We start from the raw sequence: 15,814 nt of genomic DNA on the forward strand, positions 1-15,814 counted from the left end.
TATTGCGCAGTAACACTTGAACACAGCAGCAGAGTGATACCATGAAAATATATTTTATTGTTGTTTATCTTAACAGTGATTTAACTTATATTATATAGGTTATTTTATCAGTATTACGAAAAGGATAGCTGGTGCTTACCGTATAGCAGAGGTGCCGAGTTACAGATAGACACAACAAAAAGACTGTCAAACACAGCTTTTGTCCAGACATGCCTTTATCAGAATTACAAGCGCACGCGTGCACACACACAGACACACACACACACACACACACACACACATGTGTGTGTGTGCGCGGAACTCATACTCCATTCTGGATTTTCCATTGTTTGAATTCTGTATTTTCCATTATTTGCATTCTACATTTTGCCCACAGTCCGAGCGCAAGAAGCAGTTGTTATCGCGCACCCGCTCTGGTAGACTATCTCGTCCACCGCGGCACATGGTGAAAGACTACAAGCGGCTGCACAGGCTGGACTTCGCAGATGCAGATCTTGACGATTCGGATGGTGGCTACTCGGATTACCAGATGAGTGACCACGAGGATGGAAAGGAGGGGGAAGGTGCCGGGGCTCTGGCGAAAGGGGGCACAGAGGTACCAGATCCAGCGCTGCCTGCAGGTGCTCCTACAGGTCAGTCTAAACGTAGCGGTGCTCACCACTCACAGGACCTCTCACCTGTTGGGATATCTGAGTTCACCGACCACTTGGGATTTTCCTCCAGATGTCTGTAAGCGTAGTTTACCTCCTTAGGGCTATTTTAATTTATCCACTGTCATTGCAGTTCGCTTGTGCGTAGTAGGCCAGGCCATGTGATGAATCTCACTACCCACCATACAGATTAGTCTGTTATCTCACTGCCTCACTCTCCTATAAGATATGAGTGCAGTCTGTTGGTATCAGCAGTGAAGTGATGGAACTCCAGTAATTTCAAATGTATCTTCATGGGAAATCTTGTTGTAGATGAAAGATGAAGATCAAGGCCCAGTTTTGTACTCACTGTAGCCTGATTGTCCTCCTCAGTTCTGAGCTTAGATTTTATGAATGAAAAATTTAAATCGGTGGTTAGTGCTTTATTCTACAACAGAATAACATTAATACATTAAATTTTAAAAAAATTGGTGTTATTGGCCAAAATTTTAGAATATATTCAAAGTGAATACTATATATGTTAGAAAATAATTGAAAAAGTGCAGTACAAAAACTGTACGAAACACTTAAAAGTTATGAAAAAGAGCATCAGTGGAATGTGAAAGTATAGATCATTCCTGAACGTCCTCCCATTGAAAAGAAAATATCGTTGTGATGAAATAAGTAATTACCTATTCGATAGTGTAGGGTGTATTAGTGTATTACAACATACTCTAATCACAGTCCAGTCTATAATTACTAAAAACAAACAGAAATTACTTTTATTTCTTGAAGACGTGCTGAAAATATGATAAAGAGCTTTCTTTAAGCAGGTGCTGTCACTTATGATTTCTGGTAACTACACAAACGAAAACAGTTAATTCAGTAAGAGCATATATGTTGTAAAGTATATACTACAAGGAGGCACAGTGAATTTTGTTTGTTGACTGATTCAGAAAAAAAAATTAAAATTTGAATGTAACATGTGTGCCATGTAAGGGCTGAAGAAGTTAAATGAGAAACCACAGCATTTCCTCATACTACAGAATAATATTACAGGAGTGAACAGACTAAAGCAGTGCTCTCTCAGCTGAATTTGTTAGATGTACCTGGATCATAATAGAGTCATCGACAGCTAGTTGTTTACAGTCGTGTACAGTGTAACTTAACTTGCGTCATGGTCACTATTTGTAAGGGGGGGGGGGGGGGGGGGGAGTGGTGTTATGTGTAAGTTGCGTGATCCTCACTTTGCATAAGAAAATGCTATATGACATAGAAATCAACGTAAAAGATTGGGTTGTCAGCGACTCTAGCCACACGACAAGTTAAGGGTTCAACTGAATCGGAAAATTAATTAATTAAATCCTAAGGGAATAAAAACTCATAGAAGAACATTCATCGTAGTATCACTCATAAAGAATGGGATGTAATTACTAACTTGGTCCAGGCATTGTTCATGTGAATCAAATATTAAAATAAAGTAAATAATGTGTGAACGCTGTGCATAAGAGCAGCTTGCAGCAGCACTCCTTAAAACAACATCTATTCTAAAGAATTGGTTTTAAATAACAAGGTAACACTACTTATTGGGCCTGTGCGCATGGAAACACTATGGATGGGCTAACAAGGAAACTACAAGGTAAATAGCGTAGGTAATAAAGACGTAACATCGGTACACAGGATAAGATCGGTGGCAAAATTATTTATTCCTTTAAACATTGATGTAATGCATCTACACAACTGCTGTCGCCTGGTAACTAAGTACAATTTCTTGTGAACAGTACACAATTCACGACACACTTGTATGCCCACGTGGTTTGTGGAGACACAATTTCTACATACCGTGGCCAAGTTTTATCCACATTAAACTACGGAGCCGCGAATAATTGACATTTTTCAGAAGACACATTTAAATGGACAAAGGGTGATGGCAGTGGACCAACAAACTCTAATATTAAACCACGTGGATGGCTTCCAATGGACAAAAGGTAAATGAGACAAAGAAAATTCATGAAGAGCAAAATTATTAAGGTGCAGAAAAGATTAGAACGTATACAGATGCAGTTGAAGGCAGACAAAACATTCACACTGAACCGAGGGCGCACTTCTTACATATGCAACACCTTTGTGTTACCTTCTTCTTAAGAATCAAAATCTGCATTAGGAATTAAACTGAAGGTCTGCAGAAGCCTTGCATTCCTTACTCCGACAGAGTTAAACAATCTTTATAAGGTGAGATGCGAGACCAAAAGCTAAAAGCTCCCCTCTCGCTACGAGACAACACACCATGCAGTTAAACCAACTCACCGTCCTTCGAAGAGAGCTCGGCTGCAGACTCTCTGTGCACTGGAAGCAGACTGACTCTCTCACACACTCTAACGTCTCCAACCCGATTCCGTGGCCAGGAAAACCCAGAGATGAGGCTTCCGCCACCAACCTAACACCTGTAACTTTCATGCAAGGAGAGCAAACCTCTTTGCCTACCTGAAAACTACAGGGATTGGCCATTCTGTACAACTACCGCTGATCCTCTGCAGCAGACTAAACCACTGTATAGCAACGTGAAACACACCACATTCATTCACTCACGCCTGCCAGAGAGTTCTGTATCACTGGAAAGTAAATAAAATGATAATGAAAGGGGACTACAGGACCCTTTCAACAGCTACCATAGCAACAACCAATCAGAGAATGAGTTTGGTTATGCCATTTATTGTGCTCATTATTGCCATGTCACTCTGCGTCTCAAGTGTGCCAGATGCCTCAGACAGATGCAGATGACACTTGCGGCTTTTAACGTAATTCTTGTGATTTGTTTTTATTGCTTGCATTGATTTTCTGTGTGGTGTATTTATTTTACTTGACAGACTGCTTAAGCTAATAGTAAAAGTGCACAAAAAACTGATACGGATGTTACCACTGTGTTAAGCCAACCAAGTATTACTTACTGGCTAGCTCTTGTATAAATGGCAGATCAGATGTATCACATACCATTCACTAGGGACTTAGACAGTTGTTATCAGATGGCATCAGCTGTCCAAACAAGTCATTAACTCTTTCTCTCCATGGCCATGGGGTACCTCCCATCAGCACTACATCCCCAAATTTTTGAACACAGCAATTGTTCATAACCAACAATCTATACTTCGATCGAAATAATAAAGTGACTGATACTTGAGCACAGGTAGGGGGCGATTCGTTGGTATGTGCGCACAATGTGATTTTGGTGACAGCAGCTGGACAGTTTTGTAAACTTCCTTGATTTCAGTCTACTGTTGTTGAGTCAGCCATAGCGCCGCTTTGATCACCACTGCGGGGACAGTTTCTGAACATAGGCTGTCACCTGTATTTGTCACACTTACGCTAGGGATGGTTTGAAAATGGACACAGGTGTTCGAAACTAGTCACCATCAAGAAATAAAAATGGTACTTCTCAATGTAACTTATGATGGAGCTACAACCATTTATGTGAATAATCTTGTCTAATGGGTGATGTTCATGATGGTTAGTTTTATTGCCCAATTTGCATATTTGTTGTTTACCATTATTTATGAAGTACCACTATCCAGTGACACCTGTGGGCTAAGGATGACATGGCAGCCGGTGGGTACCGTTGGACCTTCATGGCCTGTTCGAGCGGAGTTTTATTAACTGCCACGTTTATTAAAACGTGTGTACTTGTAAAGCTTAATTATAATTTGCTGTGGAGTAGTGTGTATCATCTTTAGCTATGGTATTGTGTGCTCCTTTAATTTCTTCACACCACCTAAATGCTCACTGCGTGAATTTCATTACTGTCCTCGTTGGGATAAAGCTCTCTACTTGTAGTTGTTCCACATTCTTACAATATTTAATTCCATTAATCAGGATGGATAATGTGAGGAAGCAGTAACCTCAAGAAGAAAGTTATTTTTCACTGTTGCTTCTATGAACATTCTCAGAATGTTTCCCATGAATCTCATTTATATGAGTAGTGTAAATATTCAGTTGTGTTGGTGTTTGTTATTAGAAGGTTGTTGTCTTTGTGTTGCTCATGGTTCACAGTAAAGTTGCTTTGCCTTTTCTACGGTGAGAAATGCCACAGTGAAATACTACTGACTGACAGTTTGATAGTGTTTTAATGATTCCACAGTGACAGTTCCAAAGCGCAAGATTTCTCCGCACTTCCGGTGCCCAGCCTGCCAGAAGATATATCTGGGCCACAGTCGCATGGCGCGACACCTTCAGGCATTTCCTGAGCACGCGAAGTCTGTCCCGGTGGATGAAGCCAATTCGCCAGCTCCACCCACTGATGACGGAGGAGGAGCGCAAGACAAGACAGGTCAGTAGTAAAACTTCAGTAGCTGATAAGAGAGGCTTTCTATTTGCAAGTTGTATATGCTCTGTGACAACCAGGAAATCCGGGAAAAACCTGGTGAAATATGCTCACTATTTTTATACACTGTACTTAACATATTTCGTGACAGTACCTTTTCCGTGAAATGTTTACAAGATGATATTTGTCTTGACTTCAGTCATCTAGTGGAAGTCAGTCATCTAGTGGAAGTATGATTCCACAATGCAGTTTCGTCAACTGCAGAAATGACCTGGTTCAATGTGTTTGCCTCATTTTTGGTGCTTCAAATACCATTTCTTTGAATGTGGTTTCTTCTTAAAGTTTATATAAAAAAGTAGTAACATAATTCATTTTTCCTGTTTGCTAGCAAATTATTATGATGGCGACCTGCGCATTGTTCCACCGTCAACTCACGCCAAGAGTTCACTGCCGACTGACAACGGTCAAAGATGACTCCAGCGTAAAAGTCATTTTACACAACGCACAACCTTCCACTTGTACCCAGTCTCTTTGATATTCTTCGTCACATCTACTAATAGTAATCAATATGCTGTCACTCTCAAAAAATATAAGTAAATTAGCATAAAATAAGGCAAATTACAATTTAAAAAATTCTGACAAAAATATAAGAAAACATTTACAATTTGGTATCAACAAATCCGGTAGAAAATAACACATCTCCCAGATCCATTACACTGGGAATTTTTTTATCTGGGAGAAAACTGGGAAAAAACATGGATTTTTTTAGTATTCTGGGAATTTTTCATTGTTTTAGTTTACAGTTAAATTTTTGTTGTTTCAACAAGTAAGAACTGATGCTCTAACAAAGACTTTTACTTTAGTCCGCTATTGCGGTATAATCCTGCAGCAATAGAACATAAAAAAATTAATAAATAAAACCTAAGTTGCAAAGGAAATGTGCCATTTGGAGGGGGGAGGGGGGGGGGGGGTTGGAAGTGCACACACAAGCGTCCGCCAACAGCAACAGGCTTTAGGACGAAGACTATATAGTACTTCATAACAACAAACTGCATGTGCCATTTGGAGGGGGGGGGGGGGGGGGTTGGAAGTGCACACACAAGCGTCCGCCAACAGCAACAGGCTTTAGGACGAAGACTATACAGTACTTCATAACAACAAACTGCTTCTGATGGACATGACATCATGATGGTTTTATTGGGTTCGTTTGAACAGTTGCCAGCGGGCTTATGCACATTCACAGTTGGGTTGCATATGAGCATTACCTTCTCCAGCTTCTGGCTACTTGAAGTGCGGCTATTAGCTCTGTCTGAGGTACCTAGGCACAAACTGTACCAGCAGTAGCTACAAACAGCCAGATGCTACCCGGGAACATTTTTCTGGCGCACCCAACCTGGAAGATTCGCACGTGCACAGAGCAGTCTGAGTTGTAGTTGGACGAGTAGTAGTCTCCACATTAACAGTGTTTACATTCAGTGATTTTGCTGCTTCCTCTTGGTTTATAGCTCTCAAGTCAAATGAAAACAAAATGGATTTCTGTGGCTGGGAGCTATAAAGTAAATTAAAATATGCTCACATAATTATGGAAGGTTAAAATATGGTATTAGTTTCAGTTTTGTGATTTGATTTTATTTCTATGTGTTTGGCAGTCAGGCATTAATTGCCTTGCAGAACACAGAAGTTATTTTTGTCGATTTGATAAAAAAAATTTGCTTTAATTATGCTTTTCCACAGAGGCACTCATTTTATTGGAAACTCTATTGACTAGTGTCAAATGTTTGCAGAATTTAAAGTGCAAGTTGCTATCTTTTGGGACATGTGGCATTATGCCAGAATAAAGAACTAAACATGAGATAACACAGTACTGGTACTCCAAGAAAATTTGCATCTCAAAAATCACACTGAAAAGTTTTAATATCAGCTAGGGACCTACATCTTTGCGAATCTGGGCGTATGAGTGTGCTCTCTAAGTTGAATTATGCATTTTATTATGGTTTATGAAATTCTGATGCTCTTGGAGTATCCTCTGATGTCTTGTTTCATTTATGACATAATGTAAGGTCTCTTAATGCTGTATACGTACAAACATACAGACTACCTACATCGTGATAGCTACGCAGGCACAGTAAATCCATTTTGTGGTGCTCTCTGACAATTGCTGAAACGAATTTCAATAGATCACGGCAAAATATTGCAATCGGTGGTTTGAGAAGCACTACTTTTAAAGTACATTTCATTTTATGCAATATGAGTTATGTTACGTTTGTGAATATGCTTTAAATTTATTGAATCATAGAGCGTTTGATTCTCATTTAAAGCTAAACACTTTGAGGGGCAGCCGCTTAGAAGAATTTAGAGTCCAGAAGACCAGACATTTACGTCATTACTTGAAATTTTACTGGCACGTTTGTTTGATGTATCAAAGTGTAACACACACAAAAAAGACAAATATTATATACGAAAGTTTAGCTTTCCTTGGAGCTACACTATTTACTTTAATTTATACCATTAACTTTTCCTATTTGTGTGTTTGCACTACTTCATGGAGATGTTACTGTAGGCCACTACATAATGTGTCCTATGCTGTGAATCATACGTTTACGGGCGACACATCTTTTGAAAGACGAAAATCGAATTTCGGAAACCATTTTTCACTGTGGTGCTTACGTCTTAAGGTCTGAAGCGGATTTGCTAGCCCAGATAACTATGGTGCTGGGAAAACAGCAGATATAATTTATGATTTAGTCAGCACAATCACTGTTTCTCTTCAATTAAACGAGATATAAACAGCTTCAGTCTAATATTTCTACTTATCCTTCATTGTACAAAAAGGCGAGATTTTTAAAAACAAGACGAAACCTGACTGCCCAAGCACGTTTTAATACCAACCGCATTTACATGGGAGTGAAAATTGATTACGGAATTGGAAAACTGCAACCAGAAGTTGATTTCCAGAATTGCTTTTGAAGTGTTTACAGTGACCAACCAGAAGCGGTATTGGGGGATCAGTTTACGAAGTCCAGTTCTGGGTGCCCCATGTCAACATGGTGAATATCTGCTACCATCGGCTGGTGAGATCATGTGACATGAGTTATGATTGGCTTATAAAAGCGCGTCACAATCTTGATGTCAATGCTTTGGAAACTAATGTTCTGTGTTTGGTGGATTTTGATTATATACGTGTGTAATACGAAAATATGTAGTGTACATGTTACATCAAATATCTTTTGAAAATGCTTTTTTCTCTCCTGGGAGTTTGTTTCCTAAAGGGGCGGGAGGTTCTAGGCCGGTGTATAAAAACCTGACCATTCAAAGTACTGAGTTTTCTGATTCTGAGGGAAAGTATACTGCCACTTAACACGGGAAAAGTGTATTTTCATGTTGGAGAAATTGTATTTTTTTTACCGGGAAATCCTGGAAAAATTCAGGAATTTTTTTTCTTGTACATGTATACACCTTGATTTGAGAATTTGTCATTGGGAATTCATCTTTATACTTACTGTTACATAACAAACTTTTATGAGTGTGCAAACACTTTTCAGCTCTTTCGCAGTCTTCACTTTTCTTGTTTTTCCTTCCCCACTGCTCAAGCCCCCTCCCCTTTCTCTCAACCAACAGACTAATGACCTCAGTAAATGATCAAAGAATTTGTTAAACTTTACTAGTTTGTCGAATTTTTTGGCGCTGCACAAGTTTGTTTGATTTGTTTGCCAAATGGAGACCATGTTTCAGAGAGATTTTTATGGACGGCCAGTTTAAGAATATAGTGGTCATTTTTGTTAGTGAGAAAGAGTTTTTCTCACTGTGTCATGAGGTTTCACACTTGAAAAGAGTATAAGAATAAAAACAAGAAAGCACAGGCAATTGCCAAAATGGTAGATGTGTCGTACTTTTCCCATTCCTGTATTGTCACAGAAGAAGCTGAGTAGAACCGTGGTCAGGTGGTTATGATACTAAACGGTTGCAGAGCAGGTCGTGAGTTCAAAACTCACCTGGACTGTGGAATTTTAATTTCTATATTCACTTCGAGTACATTCTGGAAGTATACACAAATGTAAAGAATCATTATGCTGGAATGTTCTGTAGCTGTATATATACTGTATGTGGTCTGGCCAGAGGCAGTTCACTCCGTGCTCTTGTATGTGCAAGTGCTGAATAAACCTTCGTTAATTGAAGTTAGTGTTCATCATTCAGCTACTTACACCTTCTTCTACGTGACATTGGGTATTGGAACTTGTGATAGCGTACATTATCAACGACGCAGTGGCTCCCATCAGGCCTTGACAGAGCCGCCGTTTACGTGGCGAGAAACCCGAGTGCGAGCCATATTCAACAAATCGCAATCTACCGGAGACAGAAGAAGACGACGACGTTATGATGACAGCAACTGTTTGCTACCACACAAGACATCCTTCCGGGTTCTCTGGTGACTTTTGCCAAGATCCAAACAAGTGGCTGAAGGTATATGAACGTATAGCCAAATTTAACAAATGGGATGACACCGTGTGTTTGGCTAACATATTTTTCTACTTGGACGGCACTGCCAATCAATGGTATGAGAACAATGAGAAGTTCACAAGCTGGGAAGTGTTCCAAGCGGAACTGCACAAGTATTTCTGTGACACACAACTACAGAAGTGCAAGGCTGAAGATAAATTAAAGTGCACATCACCTGAAGTGGACGATAAGTCTTTGTTATTTAGATTACATTACAGTGTTCTCAGAGACATTTGATGGACATATAAAATGACTGTGGGCCGTTCTTAAGTGTCTCCAACAAGGCGGACTCTTTGGAGCAAAAGAAATCAAAATACTTGAAAGGTGTGTAGCCAGACCCAGAAAAGGTGAGAGCTCTAATGAAATTTCCTATTCCTAAACATATTAGAGATGTGAGAAGCTTTCTCGGATTATGTTCTTATGACTGTCATTTTATCAGACTTTTGTATCAAAGCCAGGCCACTCCAAGATCTGTTAAAGGCTGATGCTAAATTTATCTGGGGTGGTGCTCAACAAGATTCTTTCAATGTGCTGTGAAAAGCTCTGACGACTGACACTGTACTTGGTCAGTATGATGAGAGAGCTCCTACAGAACTACACACAGATGCCAGTGGGTATGGGATCGGTGCTGTTCTGGTGTAAATTTCAGATGGAAAGGAGAAACTTACAAAAGCCGAGAGAAACTACTCAACTACAGAAAGAGAATGTCTTGCCGTGATCTGGACCATGTGCAGAAGGCCATTCACAGTTGTTACAGACCATCATTCTCTTTGTTGGTTTACAGGTCTTAAGGATACAACAGGATGACTCGCCAGGTGGGCACTATGTCTTGAAGAATATGACATGTACAAAAATGGAAGAAAACACCAAGATGCCAACTGTCTCTCAAGAAACCATATTCAAGACCATCAAGATGAAGATAGTGACTGTCTCGCTGTACTCCAGGATCTCTCTGCTGAGCAGAAGAAGGATGCCAAGATTATGCTTGCCTTAAATTGGTCAGAGGACGTGAAAGGACAATTTAAGAAAGAGATAGAGGGGCTGGCCAGTACTTACCTCAGCTCAGTACAGCTGATAGAAACACAAAAAACAACCGAAAATTTAAGTTCCTAGCTTTCGGAATAAATGTTCCTTCATCAGGGAGGAGAAAGGGGAAAGAAAGGGAAGAAGGGAAAGTGGATTTAGTTACTCACAACCCAGGTTATGAAGCAACAGGGAAAGGAAAACAGGGAAGGTAGCAAGGATGGAGGCATGGTTGTCAGAGAGGCATGGTTGCTCTGACAACCATGCCTCCATCCTTGCTACCTTCCCTGTTTTCCTTTCCCTGTTGCTTCATAACCTGGGTTGTGAGTAACTAAATCCACTTTCCCTTCTTCCCTTTCTTTCCCCTTTCCCCTCTCTCCTCCCTGATGAAGGAACATTTATTCCGAAAGCTAGGAACTTAAATTTTCGGTTGTTTTTTGTGTTTCTATCGGCTGTACTGAGCTGAGGTAAGTACTGGCCAGCCCCTCTATCTCTTTGTTAGTAATTGTTTCACATCTTTATATGAGATTTTCCATTAATTAGTTAAAGGACAATTTAAGGTAGTTAATGGATTGCTTTGCAAGAAAAACTTGGATCCGTTTGGAAAGAGGTGGCTACCAGTGATTCCTAAACATATGTGCTTAGACGTTCTACAGAAATTCCATGACACACCTGAGGCCGGACATTTAGGATGTGTTAAGACATATGACAGAATCTGCAAGAGATTTTTCTGGCCAGGTTTGTTTAGGAGTGTCCGTCACTATGTGTTGCACTGTCAAGGGTGCCAGAGGAGAAAGGCAATTCCTCAGAAACCACCTGGCCGACTCATACCAATTCCACCAGCCGAAACACCTTTCCAGCATGTTAGGATTGACTACCTCGCACGATTTCCAATGTCTGCTAGTGGTAATAGATGGATTATTGTTTGCACTGATTATCTGACGCGCAATGCCATTACAAAAGCCGTGAAAACAGCCGAAGCATCCAAGGTAGCCAAATTCATCGTAGAAGACATTTCATTAAAACACAGTGCCCCAAGGTCGTTAATTATAGATCGACGGAAAGTTTTTCAATTAAATCTTGTGACAGGTATAAACTGTCGGTGCAACATTACTCATCACATGACGACTGCCTACCGTCCGCAAACTAACTGGATTACTGAACGCCTTAATAAGACCTGGTCCGACATGCTATCAATGTTCATCAGTGTTGAGCAGAGCAACTGGGATGACGGTGCTACCTTTCGTGACATTTGCCTACAACACTGCCAAACAAGACACCACATGATTTATGCCATTTTTCCTGGTGCATGGGCTTGAGGCAACTATGACGAAGGACACTGTGTTTCCGTTATATCCTGATGACGTGGATAATGACTACATCAACCAGGTGTTAACCAGAGATGAGGTAGCTCGGCAGTTAGTTTGACTCCGCACGCTGCAGGCTCAAGAAAACGATGGCTGAAGGTATGACGCGAGCCACCACCTTGTTGTCTACCAGCCTGGTGACCTCGTCTGGATCTTCACCCCTGTTTGGAAGGTTGGTCTCTCTGAGAAGTTCCTCAGGTGCTACTGTGGACCTGATAAGGTTGTAAGACAGTTTCTGGGCCTGGTTGCAGTGGAGTTCATTTGTCTACTGGTGTACCATGTTGTCGAGGTCCATTCATTCGCTTGGGTTTCGTAGATCCCATCAAGAAGAAGAATGTTCTTGGTTGTGGAACAAGGTGAGAGCTATATTAACACAAGACAAAGATAAGATAGAAACTTAATCTGTATACAACATTAACAACAGGAATGTGTAGTTCATGAACAAACCAGTTCAACTGAATTAATTTGGGAAAGGAACTGTTTATAGCAGTCTGTCTCTAGTGAACTACAGAGTTTTTATTCATCACTTCCCCTACCTATTGAAAGCTGAAATGTGCATTTACGAATTTCCCCTCGCATGATACTTAGCACACTCCACCTGAGCACTGTTCTGAACTCGAAACATTGAACCAGTGCGAACTGCATCTAAATGGAAGACCAAATCTGTCCATAAGTTCACTTAGTTCTGTTCAATCTCCAGTTCCAAACTGTACAAACTGCTTTGGATTGACAGGCCGAAACCATTCTGTAAGTTCACTTAGTTCATTTCAGTCTCCAGTACCTGTATCTAAATATGCCTTTCCCATCTTAAGAATTGATTTCTGTGAACTATTAAATAAGAAAGAGGGATTTTTCCTTTTTGCAGACCTTATTAGATAAAGAAAAAGAACTGGGAACCAGACGAACGCTCTTAGTGATAATGAGAATACTTTAATAAACTAAATAATAAAGTTCTGAAAATTGCAGTGCTAACTACAATTTGGACACTTCATTTATGCCTAGTATGTGTCTTATGTATTGAATAAATAGGGGGAAGGAAAAAAAAGGAGTATTTATATTAGAAGTGGGATTATAGTTGGTGGAAGGTACTCTACCTCGCAGTGTTTATCCACTGGTTTACAATGACAGAAGGAATGGGAAACATTAATGGATTGTCTTCCTGTGGTGGAAGTTTGGGTATCTGCTGTCTGCTGTTATTAATTTTGAACTGCAGTTGGCAGTCATTGTTGAAAGGGGCATAGATTCCTGTTTTCCTTATCTAGGACAGATGCAGTTTCTCTCTACTCATAATCGTGTCTCATGCTGTTAGTGCAGCAAAGTTGTGATGTAAAGCCATCCCTGACATAGTGGTTATGACGAAACATAGGTGGTTGCTCCAGTAGAAGCACTGGAAACCAACTGCATTGGTCACTAAAACATCAGTATTATTTAGCGACAGGTATTTTACAATGTGAAGTGCACCAATGGCAGAAAACTTAACTCCCTGGCCGTTGAAGTTTGCTGGCGTTTCATACTTCCTGAGGCTTTGTGTCTTTCTGTCTCAGCTACAGCAAGTACTGTGGAGTAATTGTTGCTATGGTACAATGAACTTTGCTAAATCATCAAATGGAAGCGAGGGGCAACTGAATTGCCAGCTATTGTGCAGTGTTCAGCCCGGTTCTACAGTTTGAAGCTTCATCTTCACAGCAAATAAAACAACAGATTTTTATATCTATCTCAGCATCTCTATGCTGCAAGTCACTATACAGTGTGTGGGTTTCCACTCCATCATACTATGTTTGTGAGCAGTGTAGAGGAGACCTACTGTCTGTATATATGAGTCACAATTGATATGCTCCTCCTGTCATTCTCGTTATGTAAAGTATATTGTAGGGAAGTAAGATTTCTTTGCTCCCAGGATGTTAAAATATAAAGTTTTTTCTGATGCATAATGTCTGGTTTGTACTGAGTAAATTATTGTTGGGCTTCCAGCCACATCAGGTGGTTTTAAAACCATGAGCTTTTGTCTGAGTGCTGCTTGGTCCCTCTGGAGTAGTAATGCTTTTTTTGTAGGATTTTACACGAGACAAATTAACATAGAGATGTCCCACAGAACACTCAAAACGTGGCACAGTTAATGAAACGTGCAGCAGTGATGCTAAAGCAGGTATTGTTCAACAGCACTGTTGAGTTCCAAGGTGAGCAACAAATGATGAAATGATGGTTAGCCTGAAGTGTTCAAATTTCTGCCAATCCAGCTCTAGGAAGCTGTAAGACCTGTAAATTTTTGCAATTGATAATTGATGCTCATCACAGTTGTGACTGTTGAGACATGTGGATCTATGAGTTTGCGTTTCACAATTGGTTCACAAATACGAAAAACACTAATTTTAACTTAATAGTTATTCTTGAAGCAAAGGCCACAAACAATTGTGCAGAGGGGAGAAAATTTGATATTTGTAGGTGGCATCAGATTGCCAGTTCTTGCTGCCAATCTTTCAGGAGAGAAAAATCAGGGAAGGTTTCATGAATTGTGAGCAGCAGTTTGTTTAGTACATGTGAGAGAAATATGATTCAGAGTTCCCAATTACTCGAGAAATTATCTTAATGAATGCAGTGGAGATAGACAGCTCACAGACTTCACGTGACATTTGACAAAAACATTACTTGCGTATCAGTATAGTATAATCTATATAAGAAAACAGTGGCTGTCTAGAATAGATAATGTTAACTTCTTTAGGCAGATCTTAACATGTATCAGTAAAACAGTTTGTAAATTTGATTGGTCACAATACATTAAAAGAAAAATTTCTCAAAGAAAGTATCTTAAAAAAAAGGGCTGTTTTACATTCAGGGACATGTTATAGTCATCTAAGAATGAAAATTGCTCAAAAGTGTAAACATTCAATGCATCAAGCAGCAGTACACTTGCACTCGGCCACTATTTGGCCCTTGTCTTATGAATTATATGGCCATGCAATCATAGAAATTAACACTTCAATATTAACTCTTTATTTCACTGTGCCTTGCTATTTTTTCGACATAATTCATGAGTCTTTCGTACAGCATAGGTATTGTATCGTGCAGCTGATACCTCGTCTTATTTTGTATGCCACACATTCTTGGTGTAATAAACAGTTACATAAGAAGATGGGCTCAAATTAATTACTGTTAATTTCATGAAATATGACGGAATAATGTACCCTCTGTTGGAAAGAAGAGGATCAAAAACTTGATTACCACTGATGGAGTTTGTTAACTTAAAAAAACCTTCCGTTTTCTTATCCAGTTTATATTTCAAGAGATAAGATGTTGGTCATAACAGTGTGATCAAAATGTGTACACAAATTCGGAGCCTGTGACTTTTGCACCTCTGAAATTTTTAGGTGTATCTGCAGCTGCACCCACTGCAGCTGCGGCCACTGCGCCGACACCAGCATCGGCGCCTGCACCTGCGCCCGCGACTGCGACTGCGACTGCACCCACACCCGCAGCCACACCTGTGCCTGCAGTTCCTAACGGTGCAGTACCAACAGTGGTCAGACGTGTTGGCGCTCCTCCGGGCCCGCGGAAGAAGAAACGGCGTGGGCCGTGGGCGTACATCACACCGGAGGCTCGATCGCAGAGGCGGAAAGAGAAGCTGAGGGAGGTCAGTACTCATTGTGCGCTCCATGGTCAGTCACCCACGTGGTAGTTGTGTTACGTAGCACATTATTTATTATATGAAGCACATTATTTATTACATGAAATTTGAGGACAAAATACAGGAAGATAAGAGGAAGTAAATGAAGAGGGTATGGAAGATGAGATGTATTCGTGCGTAGCAAGGCACATTTCAGAAAATTATTCCCATTTATGAGTGCGTATATTTACATTGGTATTTTGTGTGTGTCTTGTTCTTTTGTGTGTGTCTTGTTCTGCGTCTCTTGCCCTGCAGTGGTCTTTTTGTGATTTTACTGCAGTTGGAAAATATGGATCCTGTGGGCCTTTCCCCATAGAAACAT

General features: G+C 40.3%; 1 protein-coding gene across 1 annotated transcript in view; it reads left to right on the forward strand.

Annotated features, from left to right (window-relative positions):
• Positions 1 to 15,814, forward strand: part of LOC126292114 (uncharacterized) — a 132,028-nt gene that overhangs the window by 69,091 nt on the left and 47,123 nt on the right. Inside the window, exons 6-8 of the mRNA XM_049985940.1 lie at positions 377 to 632; positions 4,762 to 4,950; positions 15,197 to 15,459. Coding sequence (XP_049841897.1) covers positions 377 to 632; positions 4,762 to 4,950; positions 15,197 to 15,459 — 708 coding nt within the window. The remainder of the gene's footprint in view (positions 1 to 376; positions 633 to 4,761; positions 4,951 to 15,196; positions 15,460 to 15,814) is intronic.

This window comes from Schistocerca gregaria, chromosome 9 (assembly GCF_023897955.1).
Source record: "Schistocerca gregaria isolate iqSchGreg1 chromosome 9, iqSchGreg1.2, whole genome shotgun sequence".
In the NCBI taxonomy this organism is placed as follows: Eukaryota; Metazoa; Arthropoda; class Insecta; order Orthoptera; family Acrididae; genus Schistocerca; species Schistocerca gregaria.